Source organism: Nelumbo lutea, chromosome 1 (assembly GCF_056320005.1).
Source record: "Nelumbo lutea isolate HS-2025 chromosome 1, American lotus-T2T, whole genome shotgun sequence".
NCBI classification, from domain to species: domain Eukaryota; kingdom Viridiplantae; phylum Streptophyta; class Magnoliopsida; order Proteales; family Nelumbonaceae; genus Nelumbo; species Nelumbo lutea.
Window position 1 is genome coordinate 126,860,685 of NC_142684.1, and position 14,992 is coordinate 126,875,676.

The 14,992-nt window shown below is 44.6% G+C and overlaps 1 protein-coding gene across 1 annotated transcript; it reads left to right on the top strand.

Moving 5' to 3' along the window:
* Positions 1-491: 491 nt before the first annotated feature.
* LOC148877418 (uncharacterized) lies at positions 492-1,052 on the top strand. Its single transcript, XM_088969888.1, has one exon. It carries the CDS (start codon positions 492-494, stop codon positions 1,050-1,052), a length of 561 nt encoding a protein of 186 aa, XP_088826014.1.
* The last annotated feature ends 13,940 nt before the right edge of the window (positions 1,053-14,992 follow it).

The following is a 14,992-nucleotide window of genomic DNA, read 5'->3' on the forward strand; positions in this document are numbered from 1 at the left end:
TATAAGATGAGCTGAGCCCAACCAAATGCGCTTTCAAGGTCGGCTTGGGTAAATTCTGGGGGTTCATGGTGACACAGAGGAGGATTAAGGCAAATCCAAAGAAAATACAGGCCATCCTAGACATGCAATTGCCCCAGACTCACAAAGAAGTGCAACAACTCACCAGTAGCGGTAGAGTAGCCGCCTTCAACAGATTCATGTCCAAATTTGTGGACCGGTGTCTGCCCTTCTTCAAAGCCCTTAAGCGACCAAAGGACTTCCAATGGACCGAGGAATGTGAATGGTCCTTTCACAAACTGAAGCAGTATCAGAGCTCACCGCCACTCCTCAACAAACCGAGCCCAGGGGATGAGCTATTGCTCTACCTCTCAACCAAGGATGAGGTCGTTAGGTCGATGTTGGTTAAGGAGGAAGCACGGGTATAAAGGTCGATCTACTATACCAGCAAAGTTCTCAAAAACACGGAAACCCGGTACTCCAACTTGGAAAAAATGGCATTGGCATTGGTTACCTCGGCCAAGAAGCTTAGGCAATACTTCCAAGCCCACAGCATTCGAGTGCTCACCGACCAGTCGCTCAAGCAAGTCCTCCAAAGGCCAGAATCATTTGGTCGCTTGATCAAATGGAGCGTAGAACTGAGTGAGTTCGACATCAAATATGCACCCCGACATGCAATCAAAGCTCAATCCTTGGCCGACTTCATTTCTGAATGCACATTCACTACCAAAGATCATGCCCCGCCGCCACAAGTATGGACTCTGCATGTAGATAGCTCATCAAATCAGCAAGGCGGCGGGGCCAGCCTCATTCTTCCCAGCCTAGATGACACGGTGTTAGAGCATGCTCTCAGGTTCAAGTTTAAAGAATCCAACAATGAAGTTAAGTATGAGGCCCTGATCGTCGAACTTCGCCTCACCTTAGACCTGGGAGCCCAGAGAATTGAAGCCTTCAATGACTCCCAGTTGGTAGTCAACCAAATCCTTGACCAGTTTGAGGCGCAGGCACTTATGATGGTGAGCTATCTACAGAAGGTGCAAGACCTCATCCACTGACTTGGGCATTTCAACATCCAGCAGATTCCTCCAGCCAAAAATACACGAGTCAGTGCGCTGTCAAAACTAGTTAGCTTCGCGAAAGTCAACCTCGACTCAACAGTGTGGTTAGACACGCAAGCTCAGTCGAGCATCTCACTGACAGCCCTCCTCATACTCCCAGTGCACAACGGTCCATCCTGGATGGACCCCATCACATAGTACCTTCGAGAAGGCACGCTTCCATAAGATCGAACGAAGGCAAAGAGACTCCAACATAGATCAGCTCGGTACTTCCTCATCCAAGGTCAGCTCTACCACCGCTTGCACACTCTCCCTACCTTAAGTGTCTCTCTCTAGCCGAGACATATTACATCCTCAGGGAGATCCACAAAGGTATCTGCAGAGACCACCCGATGTGGGCACCCTGGCACACAAGGCACTCTGGCAAAGTTATTTCTGGCCGACGATGAAGCAAGATGTAGCCCAGCTAGTTTGAAAATGTGACATTCCTATCTCCATCATCAGCTCGCAGTCCCCTTGAAACCGATCACTAGCCCGTGGCCATTCTCTCAGTGGGGTATGGACATCCTTGGTCCCTTCCCCACCGCGGTTGCGCAGAAGAAGTTCCTCCTGGTGGTCGTGGATTACTTCACCAAATGGGTGAAAGCTGAAACTCTGGCATGCATTACCGTGCATAATGCCCAGAATTTTTTTTGGAAAAGTATTGTCTGCCAATTCGGTATTCCATGCATCCTCATCACAGACAAAGGGACGTAGTTCATCGACCGGAAGTTTGAAGCTCTCTGTGTCTGAAGGGATAGGAAATCCATCACATGGACGCCCAAGAATGCGGAATAAAGGGGCGAATTTCAAAAAAAAATTCCTTCAACTGGGAATCGAATTCCCTATTTAGAAAATCATATTTTCAATGATCATTCTTGAACCATAAACTGAACCAGATCTGAACCAAAAGGAGTAGGGAGAGATAATTCCTGATATAGAGAATCAATATCTCTCAATGGAGGTGTTCACACCCAATGTAGAAACCAAAATCTACTCCCACTGAAGATGGCGCGGTGCAAGGTGGAGCAGAATCAGCAGTGTCCTTCCTAAGAACTTGATTCTTCCCAAGAATCACCTGGACGGCTTGTGAATACAACTCCTACCAATCTTTTCTCCAAAAGATTGGAATCAAGATCCAATCTTGATTTCCCCCAAGCAATGGAGATCGAACTGCTATAGGCGGCGGCTACAGGAAGGAGACGGCTAGAGAGAATTTGCAGGGTGCAGAATTCTCTCCTCTATGATCTCAGCTCTAAAGACAAGACTTTAGTCTATTGGATGTTGTGTCTAAAGGCTGCCGCCCCCTCTTCCATTTATAGACTTAAAGGGATCAGCTCCTAATCCCATTAGGAGTTGCTAACCCAAATCATATCTGGATTAGAAGTCCCTTTAAGATAAGGGATAATCATTATCTTATCTGTAGATTAGATCAGCCAGCTCCTAATCTAATTAGGAAGTTTCCAAATCTAAATCTCATTCAGATCTTAGACTCTCTGAGTGGATAGGGTGTGGGCCCAATCCTATCAGCTGATCTTATCTCAGAATTCGCCCCTTAAAGACTAATCAAATTAACCCAGTTCGAAATAGGCTTAAGGCCCATCTAGGGTTATGTATTCAATAAGCCTTCCAAACTGCTGCCCAATTGGGCTTCCTTGTATGGCGTGGGACCCAAACATTGATCTACACATCAACCACATGGGTTCAGCCCAGCCTTTGTTACAAGGCCTGGCCGAATACACTATTATGGACAGTGCACCCCCTGAAACCCATCAGATGGGCTCTATGGGCCCAACACTTACCCTAAGTGGTCCCTGGGCCAAACCACCTTGTAACACCTAGGGAGTGTGGGCAGATGCAAGATTAGCCCATCAGGTATTATCCTCAATGGTCTTACATTTAACCTCTCAGCCCATAATGATCATACACTACCCGACAAGAGAGGACCTCTCCCTCGGTGCAATGAACAGTGTTGCACTCTCTCAAGTATGGATCCCGGGAATTAAAACCTTTTGCAAATCATTTCGAAACCATAATATATATACCTTTATATCTCATATAAAATATATTTTGCAAAACAAATCTCAACGATTGAAATCGGCTGCCAGCAATCTTGGTTTCCATCAGTGAGAGTGCATCCCCGATCATTACCTTTGTCCAACAAAGGGACTGATCCTGTCACTATGATCACCCACTCAGATGATTTCTTAGACTGTCCCAACATACCCAGGTTTTGACCCCCGCTAAGGATCTCATTGATTGGTACATCAAAGACAGCCTAATCCGACACCTAGTGCAGTATCATAATCGAGTCTAGGGGTCGGGTGTAACTTTCCAGTTTTGCCCATCAATCTCCAAGGTCCAGGGCAATACTGGAAATCTGGTCCAATTCAAAGATTCAATTAATCCCACACTGTTGTGCCTAGGGTCTCACCCTGGTAGCTGAGACAAGCACCCCAACCGACTTGGCGGCACCACAGTGTCAGCCTTGTCAGGATAGGTCTCCCTAAACCGACCCACTGGCTGTGAACATTATAAACTAACACGAGTCTCATTAAGTGTCCAGTTTAAGGGTATTACACAGAAACATACCAAGGGAACATGAATCAAATATGCACTTTTATTCATTTACAATAAATTCATAAAGTACATCATTTTGATTGAAGCTAAGGGCATACAAAACTGTCTAACAGCTCCCACTTGCACTTAGGTCCAATCAGGTACTAGCCGGAGTCCCAGACTTTCCATGTGTTTCATAAACACTTTCTGTGTCAGTGGCTTAGTCAATGGGTCTTCCACATTCTCCGCTGATGCTACCTCTTAACTTCATCCTATCATAGGTCTAGTGTTGTCATACAACAGTGGAATGGGTGATGTGCTGAATTCCAAATTCATGAATGAACACCTTCATTCATGAGGCAGCCTCACTTACGACAATGTGTTCGGCTTGGGTTGTGGAGACTATTAATTTGCTACTTAGGACCCCTGTTTGCTGACATTTAGGAAACAACACACGATCTTATCGTGAAAACATATCCAGATGTAGACTTTCTATCATCTGGATCCGACTGGAAATCGCCATCTGTATACCCTTGGATCTGGAGTGAATTACCATCAAATACTAGACAAAACTCTTTTGTCCTTCGAAGGTACTTAAGTATGTTTTTCACAGCATTCCAATGCTCTTGCCCTGGGTTGGCCTGAAATATACTTACTACACTCACCGCCTGAGCAATGTCAGGGCAAGTGCATAGCATGGCATACATGATGCTCCCTATGGCAGAGGCATAGGGAACGTCCTTCATGCCATCAATCTCCTCAGAAGTCTTGGGAGACATCTTCTTGGAGAGAGTGACTCCGTGCCTGAAAGGAACATTTCCTTTCTTGGAGCTTTCCATGCTGTATCTCTTGACTATTTTGTCAATGTAGGCAGATTGGGATAATCCTATTATCCGCTTCGATCTATCTCTATAGAGTTGAAGACCTAGTATGTAGGAGGCCACTCCAAGATCTTTCATGGAGAATTGCTATGAAAGCCATACTTTCACCGTAGTTAACATTCCTACATCATTCCCAATGAGTAGAATGTCATCTACATACAGAACCAAGAAAGTAACCTTATCTCCACTGTACTTCCTGTAAACACAGGGTTCATCCGGATTCTGCTCAAAGTCAAACGATTTGACGACAGAGTCAAAACGGATGTTCCAACTTCTAAAGGTTGCTTAAGTCCATAAATGGATCTATTAAGTTTACATACCTTGTTTTCCTGACCCGCAGCTATGAAGCCTTGCGGCTGTTGCATATAGATATCTTCAGTAAGATCTCCATTCAGGAATGCAGTTTTGACATCCATTTGCCAAATCTCATAATCATGGTATGCTGCTATAGCTAGCAGGATCCTAATAGATTTAAGCATGGCCACAGGAGAAAAGGTTTCCTCATAATCGATGCCCTCTTTCTGAGTGTACCCTTTCGCCACCAGACGAGCTTTGAAGGTCTCAACTCTACCATCGGGGCCCTTCTTCCTCTTGTAAATCCATTTGCAACCGATTGCTTTTACCCCGGAGAGCGGATCTACTAGAGTCCAGACTCCATTGGTATCCATTGAGTCCATCTTTGCTCTCATGGCCTCCACCCACTTCTAGGAATCTATGTCCAACATAGCTTCCGCGTAAGTCACGGGATCCTCCTCACTAGCCAAGGTTTCCACCAGGTAACTATCCTGGTCATAACCATAACGGACTGGTGGCCTGGATACCCGAGTGGATCTTCTAGGTTGGTCACTACCTGGAACTTGTGGAACATCTCTCACTGCTCCTAAACTCTCCTCATCAAGAACAATTTCCTGACGATGGGTGTCCAGGATATAATCGGTCTCCAAGAACTGGGCATTTCGACTGTAGAACACTTTCTGCTCACTTGGGTCATAGAAAATGTAACCTACATAGCCTTTTGGGAAGCCTATAAATAGGCAATGGTTGGTCTTGGATTCCAACTTGTCTGCACTCGTTCTTTTAACGTGTGCTGGACAACCCCAAATCTTCAAGTGTCTGACACTTGGTTTCTTTCCGGTCCAAAGTTCATATGGAGTGTTCGGAACCGATTTGGTTGGAACCCGATTCAGCACGTAAATCGCAGTCTCTAATGCGTAACCCCAAAAGAATGTGGGTAACTCTGAGTGATGACAAGTGACCGGGCCATATCCAATAAGGTCATATTCCTCCTCTCTAAAACACCGTTAAGTTGTGGTGTAGCAGGAGGAGCTAATTGTGATACTATCCCATTGTCCTTTAATTAGTCCCTGAACTCGTCAGAGAGATATTCGCCACCTCGATCAGATCGAAGGGCTTTAATTTCTCTCCCCAACTGTTTCTTGACCTCTTGTCTAAACTCTTTGAACTTTTGAAAGGATTCAGACTTGTGTCTCATTAGGTACACGTAACCATATTGTGAGAAGTCATCAATGAAAGTGATGAAATACACGTGTTGATTCCGTGTCCTAACACTCAGGGGACAACATACATCAGTATGTATTAGGTTAAGTGTGCCTGCACATCTTCCAGGCTTACCGTTAAATAGCCGTTTCGTCATCTTGCCTTGTAGGCAAGGCTCACAAGTGGGAAGCTCTTCTACAGTTAGAAAATCCAAAGGACCATCCTTTACCAACCTTGTGATTTGGTCAATACCGATGTGGCCAAGTCGGTAGTGCCACAGACACGTGGGATTAACTGTATCACGGGCTCTCTTCTTGGGGATTTCAGCCGACGTAGTTTCGGTTATGTTAGTTTCTAGAAAAGGATGTAGAACATAGAGACCGTTCTCCAGTTCCCCGTATGCGATGAATCTGTTATTTCTTTTAATAGTAATCGTATTACTAAATAAGACAGAATAACTATCTGCACACAGTTTTGAAACAGAAATCAAATTTCTTCTTAAGTTTTGTACATAAAGACAATCTTTGAGTACAATTTTTCCTTCTCTAAAAATTAACTCCACGGTTCCTATTGTCGTGGCTGCAACAATTGCAGTAGTCCCCAAGTAGAGAGTGACTTCTCCTTCACTCAGCCTTCTGCTTACCTTGAACCCCTACAGTGAGTTACACGTATGAGTTGAAGCCCCAGAGTCAATACACCAGGACGCAGAAGCTACCAATAAATTGGTTTCTATAACACAAGTTTCAAAATTACTTTTCTTGGATTCCAAATAGGCAGGACAATTCCATTTCCAGTGGCCGGTCTTCTTGCAGAAGTGACAGGCATCTGATGCTTTGTCTTTCTTCTGCCTTTTGCCATTGGTGGCTTTCTTCTGAGGCTTCTTTGCCTTCCTCTTTCTCTTGCCCGTTTTGCTAGCTTCAACAAGCATAGCTACAGGCTCATCCTTTTTAATCAGTTCTTCAGCTCTTTGCAACATATTGCTGAGCTCTTGCAAACTGACATTCAGCTTGTTCATGTTATAGTTCATGATGAATGGATTAAAGGAAGGAGGCAAAGAATTAAGGATAGCGTCTATCTGGGTTGCGAAGTCCAGCCCGGATCCAAGAGCCTCCAGTTCGTTGATGTAACCCATCATCCGAAGACAATGGTCGTGAACTTGTTGGCCCTTGGACATTTGAGTGATCAGAAACTGTTTCAAAACCTTTTGCCGAGTAGAACGATTCTGCTCTTCATACATCGTCCTCAGGCTATCCAATATGTCATTGGCAAGTTCGATCTGATCGAACTGCCTCTGTATTGGGTTGTCCAAGGAGGCGATGATGTAGCACCGGGCTAGGGAGTTTTTCTCCTCCCATTCCTAATAGTCTCTCCTTCGGGCCTTAGAAGCATTGTCTCCCGGACGCTCCGGGGCAGGATTCTTTGCCACTTTGTCCAACTTTTCTGAAGCTAGGACCAGCATAAGTTTCCTGTACTAGTCGGCATAGTTTGGGCCCTTAAGCTTGTTGTCATCAAGAAGCTTTGCAAAAGATCCGTTTGTCATTTTCTGATAAAAGAGCAAACATCAGTCCAAAACCTAATTTGATTCATGTTCATTTCAAAGATATGGCTTTTAATCTACGATCCATTTCTATTTATTCATCTCTGAGATTTCCCTCCTTTCTCAGTGATGGAACTACGGGTTGTCTCTGGAAATGTGGGAAATCACATAGGGTGCATGGAGCCAACTGTTTCAGCTGCATAACCCCAACACCTTTCTGTGAAGGATCATATCCACTCATCATATGAATTTTCCCTTTGGCCTCTGTCAGACAAGGTTCAGAGCCGTTTTCAGGTAAACATTTCTGTCCAGTGAGTGATTTCCCATCATGTTCGTGAACGCCAAGGTACCGTGAGAGAGTTCCCATTTTCTGGTGAAGCCCCTCCCACATCGGTCTATGACGCCCCTATCATCTTAGGAAACACTCAGACAAGCCCAACAGCAAATGGAAAGCTCATTTTCTGGTGCGTTTCCTCATTACTGAAGGACCCATCCTCATGCTAATGACGAAAGGCCTTTAAAGAGTTCATCATATGAATCTCCCTATCACATGCACTCATATTAGCTGGAGGGAACAAAAATTACGCCCTAGTTTGATTTAGGTCAAACCAAAGTGGCTTCCACTGACTTTCATAAAGCCAGATTTCAGTGGGCCTTAAATCGGCTAGGGTTCCGCACGTAATCTCTCGATGAGGTGTGGGGCCCACCACTGAGGGAGGTCATCCAATGACCAAAAGGGACACAATGGCAATGATGTGCATTCAGCCATGGTGTGCGCAAGAGCCACTATCGAATGAGCATGGGCCAAGTACTTATGGACCATGTACGCAGCACATCACACATCCATACATCTCATGCAGGGATAAATTGATCCAATCAATTAATTATCTGTAAAGCCCGTTGGAAGCCTGTTAAAATTCCATAATATTAACCATTAATATTATCTAGGTATATGGGCTGAATTAGGGTTACCCAGTTCGGCCCATATAGCTTTATCCTTTAAAATGGGCTTTTTGCAGTTTTAACTATTTAAAACTAGGCCTTTACAGGCTAGACCGAATTAACCATTTAATTAAATATCAATCCTCAGGCCCATTAGTGGGAAAATTAGGGCTGACTTTTAGCCTTGATTAAACCATGAATTGGTCCAAACAGTTTGAACCAATCCGGGTTCGAATGGGTGTAGGGTTTGATTTTTAATTAAATCCTAAATTCAAGAAAATAATCTGAAATTAAATAACTGATAAAAGAAAAACAAAATCAGTTAATCAGGGTTGTTCGCACACTCCATCCTGCAAAACAGATGTTAGATCACAGATTGCAGTTTCTTAAACTGTAAATCGCAGATATCGAATCTCCCATCTGCGAAATCTCCTTCTCTGCGCCGCTATCTTCAATCCAAAATATCGAATCTCCCATCTATGTTCCATTCCCATTTATTCATCTCTGAGATTTTCCCTCCCTTCTCAGTGACGGAGATGACGGAATGTCTCTGTGACAGATCATATCCACTCATCAGATGAGTTTCCCTTTGGCCTCTGTCAGACAAGGTTCAGAGTCGTTTTCAGGTAAACCTTTCTGTCCAGTGAGTGCACACCCATTATATTCAGATTACGCCAAGGTACCGTGAGAGAGTTCCCATTTTCTAGTGAAGCCCCTCCCACATCGGTCTATGACGCCCCTATCATCTAATGAAACACTCTAACAGATCCAACATCAAATGGATCTCCCTATCACACGCACTCATATTTGCTGGAGGGAACAAAATTACGCCCTAGTTCTAATTTAGGTCAAACCAAAGTGGCTCCCACTGACTTTCATAAAGCCAGATTTATGGTGGGCCTCAATCGGCTAGGGGTTCCGTACACATCCCTTTTCAGGGTTATGGGGCCCACCAAGTAGAGAGGGGTCATCCAATGACCTTAAGGGACACCATGGCAATGATGTGCATTCAGCCATGGTGTGCGCAAGAGCCACTAACGAGTTAACATGGGCCAAGTGCTTATGGCCCATGGTCGCAGCACATCATACATCCAAACATCACATGTAAAGGAAGAATTGATCCAAACAATTAACTGCTGTAAAGCCCATCGAATAGCCCATTTAAAAAACCTAAAGCATTAACAGTTAATGTTTACTAGGTGTATGGGCTGAATAGCAGTTAGCAGTTCGGCCCATAGAGCTTTTCTCACAATAATGGGCTTTTGCAGTTTTAACCCTTTGAAACTGGGCTTTACATGTGAGCCGAATTAATCCCTGTAATTGAACATCAGATTTGGAATAACCAGTGTGAGAAATATGGACTGAAAAATAGTGTCTTTCGAATCTCAGATTCGGTCCAAACAGTTTTGGTCCAATCTAGTCCGAAATGGTCCAAAACTGATTTTCAATTCAAGAATTAATTCATGAGAGATCTGAAATTAATAATTTTTTATTTTAGACAATCACAAATCAAAATATGGACTGTTCGTACCACCTGCAAAACAAAGGTTAATCACAAAAGTTATAGTTTCATAAACTGTAAATCGCAGTATATGATTTCTCCATCTGCAAATCTCTAGCGTCGCCATCTTCTTCCTTCTTCTTTAATCAAGAAAAATAAAAAAAAAATAGAAATCTCATTTCTATTAATTAATTACATTCTTGATCAAATCCTATACATTCTGTCTAGAAAAATAAAAAAAAAATATTTACAGACCGAATAATAATAAAAGGAAGAAAAAAGGGTGTGCAGACTATCTGCGCCAAATCTACACTGCGATCTCCAGGTTCGAACAGCCCATTAAATCAAACGCCCTTAACAAGAAACCATTTCTTGAAAAAAAAATAAAAAAAAGAAAGCAATCTGCGTAGATCTTGGCAGAACATTTTCTGTTCATCTGCGCAGGGTCAGATCTGGTTTTCTTTTGGTTCAAGATCGAACCTGTGGCTCTGATACCACTGAAAGAATGGTAGGATCCATCTAATGGACGCCAAGAAGGGTGCGGAATGGAGGGCGAATTTTAAAAAAAAATTCCTACCTTCTTCCAACTGGGAATCACATTCCCTAAATTTAGAATACATTATTTAAGGATCCTACTTGAACCATAAACAAACCAGATCTGAACCAAAAGGAACGGGAAGGATTATACCTGATCCGGAGAAATAATATCTCCCAAAGTTGGTGTTCACGCCCAAATAAGAAACCAAGATCCGCTCTTGTTGAAGATGACACAGCTGTGGATGGAACGGAACCAACAAGGTGTGTCCTACACACTGGATTCTTCACAAGAACCCTCTAGAAAACTTGAACACCAAAACCTTTTGTCTTTCTTGCAAGACTATTATCAAGAACTGATTTCTTGACTTCCTGTTGCTGCAAAGAAACAATCTTCCAACAGGGAGTGGTGGCGGCTGAAGGAGGAGAAGTCCAGGGACGAAGAGGGCAGAACTGTCTCTTCTTTCTAGAGTTTGTGAGAGATCAAATCTCATATCGTAGGATGTGTTTCTTGCTTTCTCAAACCCCCTAGTTCAAAATCTGATATTTCTGCTAGGGTTTTCTCCTCTTTCTTCTTGATTAAGAAACCTCCCAATATTTTGGGAGTTATCCCAATCCAAATCAGTATTTGGATAGAGGTTAATCTTAATCCTATCTACAGATTAAGTTAGTTAACTCCTGATCTTATCAGGAGGTTACCAGATTCAAATCCAATTTGAATTTTGTCTCTTGGAGTGGATAAGGTCAAAGACCCAATCCTTTTACTAACATTAATCTCAGATTCACCCCATGAACTGGTGATCATATCAGCCCAGTTCGAAATGGGCTTTTGGCCCATTAAGTGTTCAGTGTTTAACCAGTTTCCAACCTGCTGCCCAGTTGGGCTTCTTTGTATGGCGTGAGACCCAAGCATTGATCTACACACCAACCACATGGGTTCGGCCCAGCCTTTATTACAAGGCCCAGCCGAATTCACTGAAATACTCAGTGACCCCCTTGAGCCCATCACATGGACCCTATGGGCCCAACACTTACATTAAGTGGTCCCTGCTTATAAAAACCCAGGGACTGTGGGCAGGTGCAAGATTAGCACATCAGGTATTATCCTAAATGGTCTTACACTTAACCTCTCAGCCCTTAATGATCAAGCACTGCCCGACAAGAGAAGACATCTCCCTCGACTGCAAGGAACATTGCCGCACTCTCTACTCACATGGATCCCGGGAATTAAAACCTTTTGCAAATCTTTTGAAACCGTACTATATATATATATATATATATATATATATATATATATATATTAATTTTGCAAAACAAAATTCCAACGATTGAAATCAACTGCCGGCAGTTTGGTATCCATTAGAGAGAATGCATTCCCGATCATTACCATTGTTCAACAAAGGGGTTGATCCTGTCACTATGACCCACTCACTCAAATGAACTCTCGGACTGTCCCAACATGTTCAAGTTTTGACCCCCACTAAGGATCTCACTGATTGACACATCAAAAACAGCCCGATCCGATACCTAGTGATGTGTCATAATCGAGTCTAGGGGTCAAGTGTAACTTTCCAGTTTTGCCCATCTGTCTCCAAGGTCTAGGGCAATACTGAAAATCTGGTTCGGTTCAAGGGTTCAAGCAAACCCATACTGCATGTGCCTTGAGTCTTACCTTGATGGCCGAAACAAGCCATCCCAACACTTGGTGGCACATCAGTATTAGCCTTGGTAGGATAAATCTCCCCAGACTTATCCAATGGCTGTGAACATTTAAAACTAACACAAGTTTCTATAAGTGTCCAGTTTTAGGGTCTTTACACAGAATTACACCAAACAACATGAATCAAACATGCACTTTAATTTATTTTCACTAAATAATAAAAGTACATCAAATCCGATTGAAGCTAAGGGCATACAAGACTGTCTAACAGCTCTCACTTGCACTTAGGTTCAATCTGGTACAAGCCGGAGTCCCATACTTTCCACGTGTTTCTCAAACACCTTTTGTGTCAGTGGCTTAGTCAATGGGACTGCCACATTATCCGTCGATGCTATCTTCTGAATTAGGACGTCCCCTCTACCAATGATCTCCCGCAGTACATGGTACTTCCTCTCGATGTGCTTTGACTTCGAGTGGGCCCAAGGCTCTTTAGCCTGGGCGATCGCTCCATTTTTGTCACACAACAACGGGATGGGTGATGTGCTGGACGGAATCACTCCCAATTCACGTATGAAATTCTTCATCCACACGGCTTCCTTGGCAACTTCACTTGCGGCAATGTACTCGGCCTCGGTTGAGGAGTCTGCAGTGGACCCATGTTTGTTACTTTTCCAGCAAACAACACACGATCCTATCGTGAAAACATACCCAGATGTAGACTTTCTATCATCTAGATCTGACTGGAAATTGGCATCGGTATACCCCAGAACTTGTAGTGAACTACCATCGAATATCAGACAAAACTCTTTTGTCCTTCGAAGGTATTTAAGTATGTTCTTCACAGCAGTCCAATGCTCCTGCCCTGGGTTAGCCTGGAATCTGCTTACCACACTCACCGCCTGAGCTATGTCCGGGCGAGTGCACAGCATGTTATACATGATGCTCCCTACGGTTGAGGCATAGGGAACGTTTCTCATGCCCTCAATCTCCTCAGAAGTCTTGGGAGACATCTTCTTGGATTGAAGCTAAGGGCGAGTACACAGCATGGCATCCAGTTGAAGCTAAGGGCATACAAGACTGTCTAATATATCGAGCTAAAGACTGAGGAATAAGAGCAAAAGCCGAGGAACGCCAACAACACCTCGCCGAGCAATCCAAGCAACTCCTTTCACAAATGATGGAGAAATTCATGTCCACCCCTTCTTATAACCCCTAGGAACGCAAATCGACGCCATATCAATGGTAGGGATCGAGCACCGCTCTCATGGAACTCGGGAAGACCAATCAACGCGACTGTCATAGCACGCGTATAGCCTCAGAAACCAAAGCGATGACCTTGACAAGCAACGCTCAAAGCATTAATTGCCTCGGTTCGCCCTTTGGCACCAGTTCAACAAGCGCCGCCGATGCCAGGGGTTCACCCAGGACCATTGATCTAATTCACCCCCCAGGCCTCCCTAGGACGCCGACCAAAGGAGGCCACGCATTGCCTCAACCGAGCACCACCAAGCACCCCACTCTTTGACTTCGGAACTGGGTGAGTGGTGTTCGGATTCCAAAATTTCAATTTACAAGTTCCTCAGTTGAAGAGTAGAGACCCTGGCTCCGTAGCTTGGCACCTCCAAGGCCCCCGACTTCGAAGCTCAACCTCCCACGGGCATCAGAAAGCCCTTTCTCAGCACCCGGCCGAGCTAAGCCCCCGAATTTGGAGCTCGGCACACCATGCCCGAGCATCATAGTGGCCTTAACACCAAAGCCCGGCCTCCACCAGGAATTAGAAAGCCCTTCCTTGACACCCAATCAAGCTAAGCAACCATGCATCATTTCAGCCGAGGAACAAAGAGCCCTTCCTCGGCTCCACCAGGAAGATATAGACCTCGAAGCTCAGCTCAACACCTCAGTGCCCTACCGAGCTACACGACTACGCAACACCTCGGTCGAGCAGTCCCCATCCTCGGCTCCAGAACTGGGGGAGTGGTCCGGATTCCGAAGTTACAATCCTTGGAGTTTTGCAGCCGATAATTGAACGACCCCTCGGCCATGGCCCACATTGCGCGGACCTCAGATTCTAGCAAGTGCCAAGGAACATCAAATGGATCAGACACTCAACCAAACTTCAACTAGACTTTGACTTGGAGTTCCTCAGCCGAGGAACAAGGCATTTTGTCATTCTACACCTCGGCCAAACACCTCATGCCTCGACTTCAGAACTAGGGGAGTGGTGTTCGGGTCATGGCTGATCTGGTCCAAAGAGACACGTAGCCGCCCAGTCATTGCCCGGTCAACCTAGCCACATCGGCATAGCTTGGCCAACTCCACGACATATATTCATTCCGCAACCTAGGTCGGGCTACGCTATTACTATGACCCCCCATCTTATCCTCTCAGCCACGTCAGCTACACGTTGCGCGGATAAGCGTAACCACGAATAAAGATGAGTAAGGAAGACAACTCTATTGGGGATTAGGTCTCTATCCCGAATACCTCGGCGACTTACCTCATCCTGACAACCCCGGAAGCCCAATCCGACCAGGACAATGATCTGCGGCTATAAAAAGGTATTCCATGCTCAAGGTAAGGGATCGAACTTCTGACACAAGTACTTTCTCTTTGCTCGGCCCAGAACTCTCCTAGCTCGGCCTAACCTTCTACTACATCCTACTAACTTGAGCGGCAGAGCACTTTGGATTGAGAAGCGTGTCCTCGTTCTTATAGCTTGGCACCACCCTGTTGGCAAGAATTATCTAATTGCTCTCCTCAGTTCGTGTACCACCTTGGATTGAGAAG

Coding starts and splice junctions, on each gene's coding strand:
- LOC148877418 (XM_088969888.1), top strand. CDS start 492: ATGGCATTGGCATTGGTTACCTCGGCCAAGAAGCTTAGGCAATACTTC.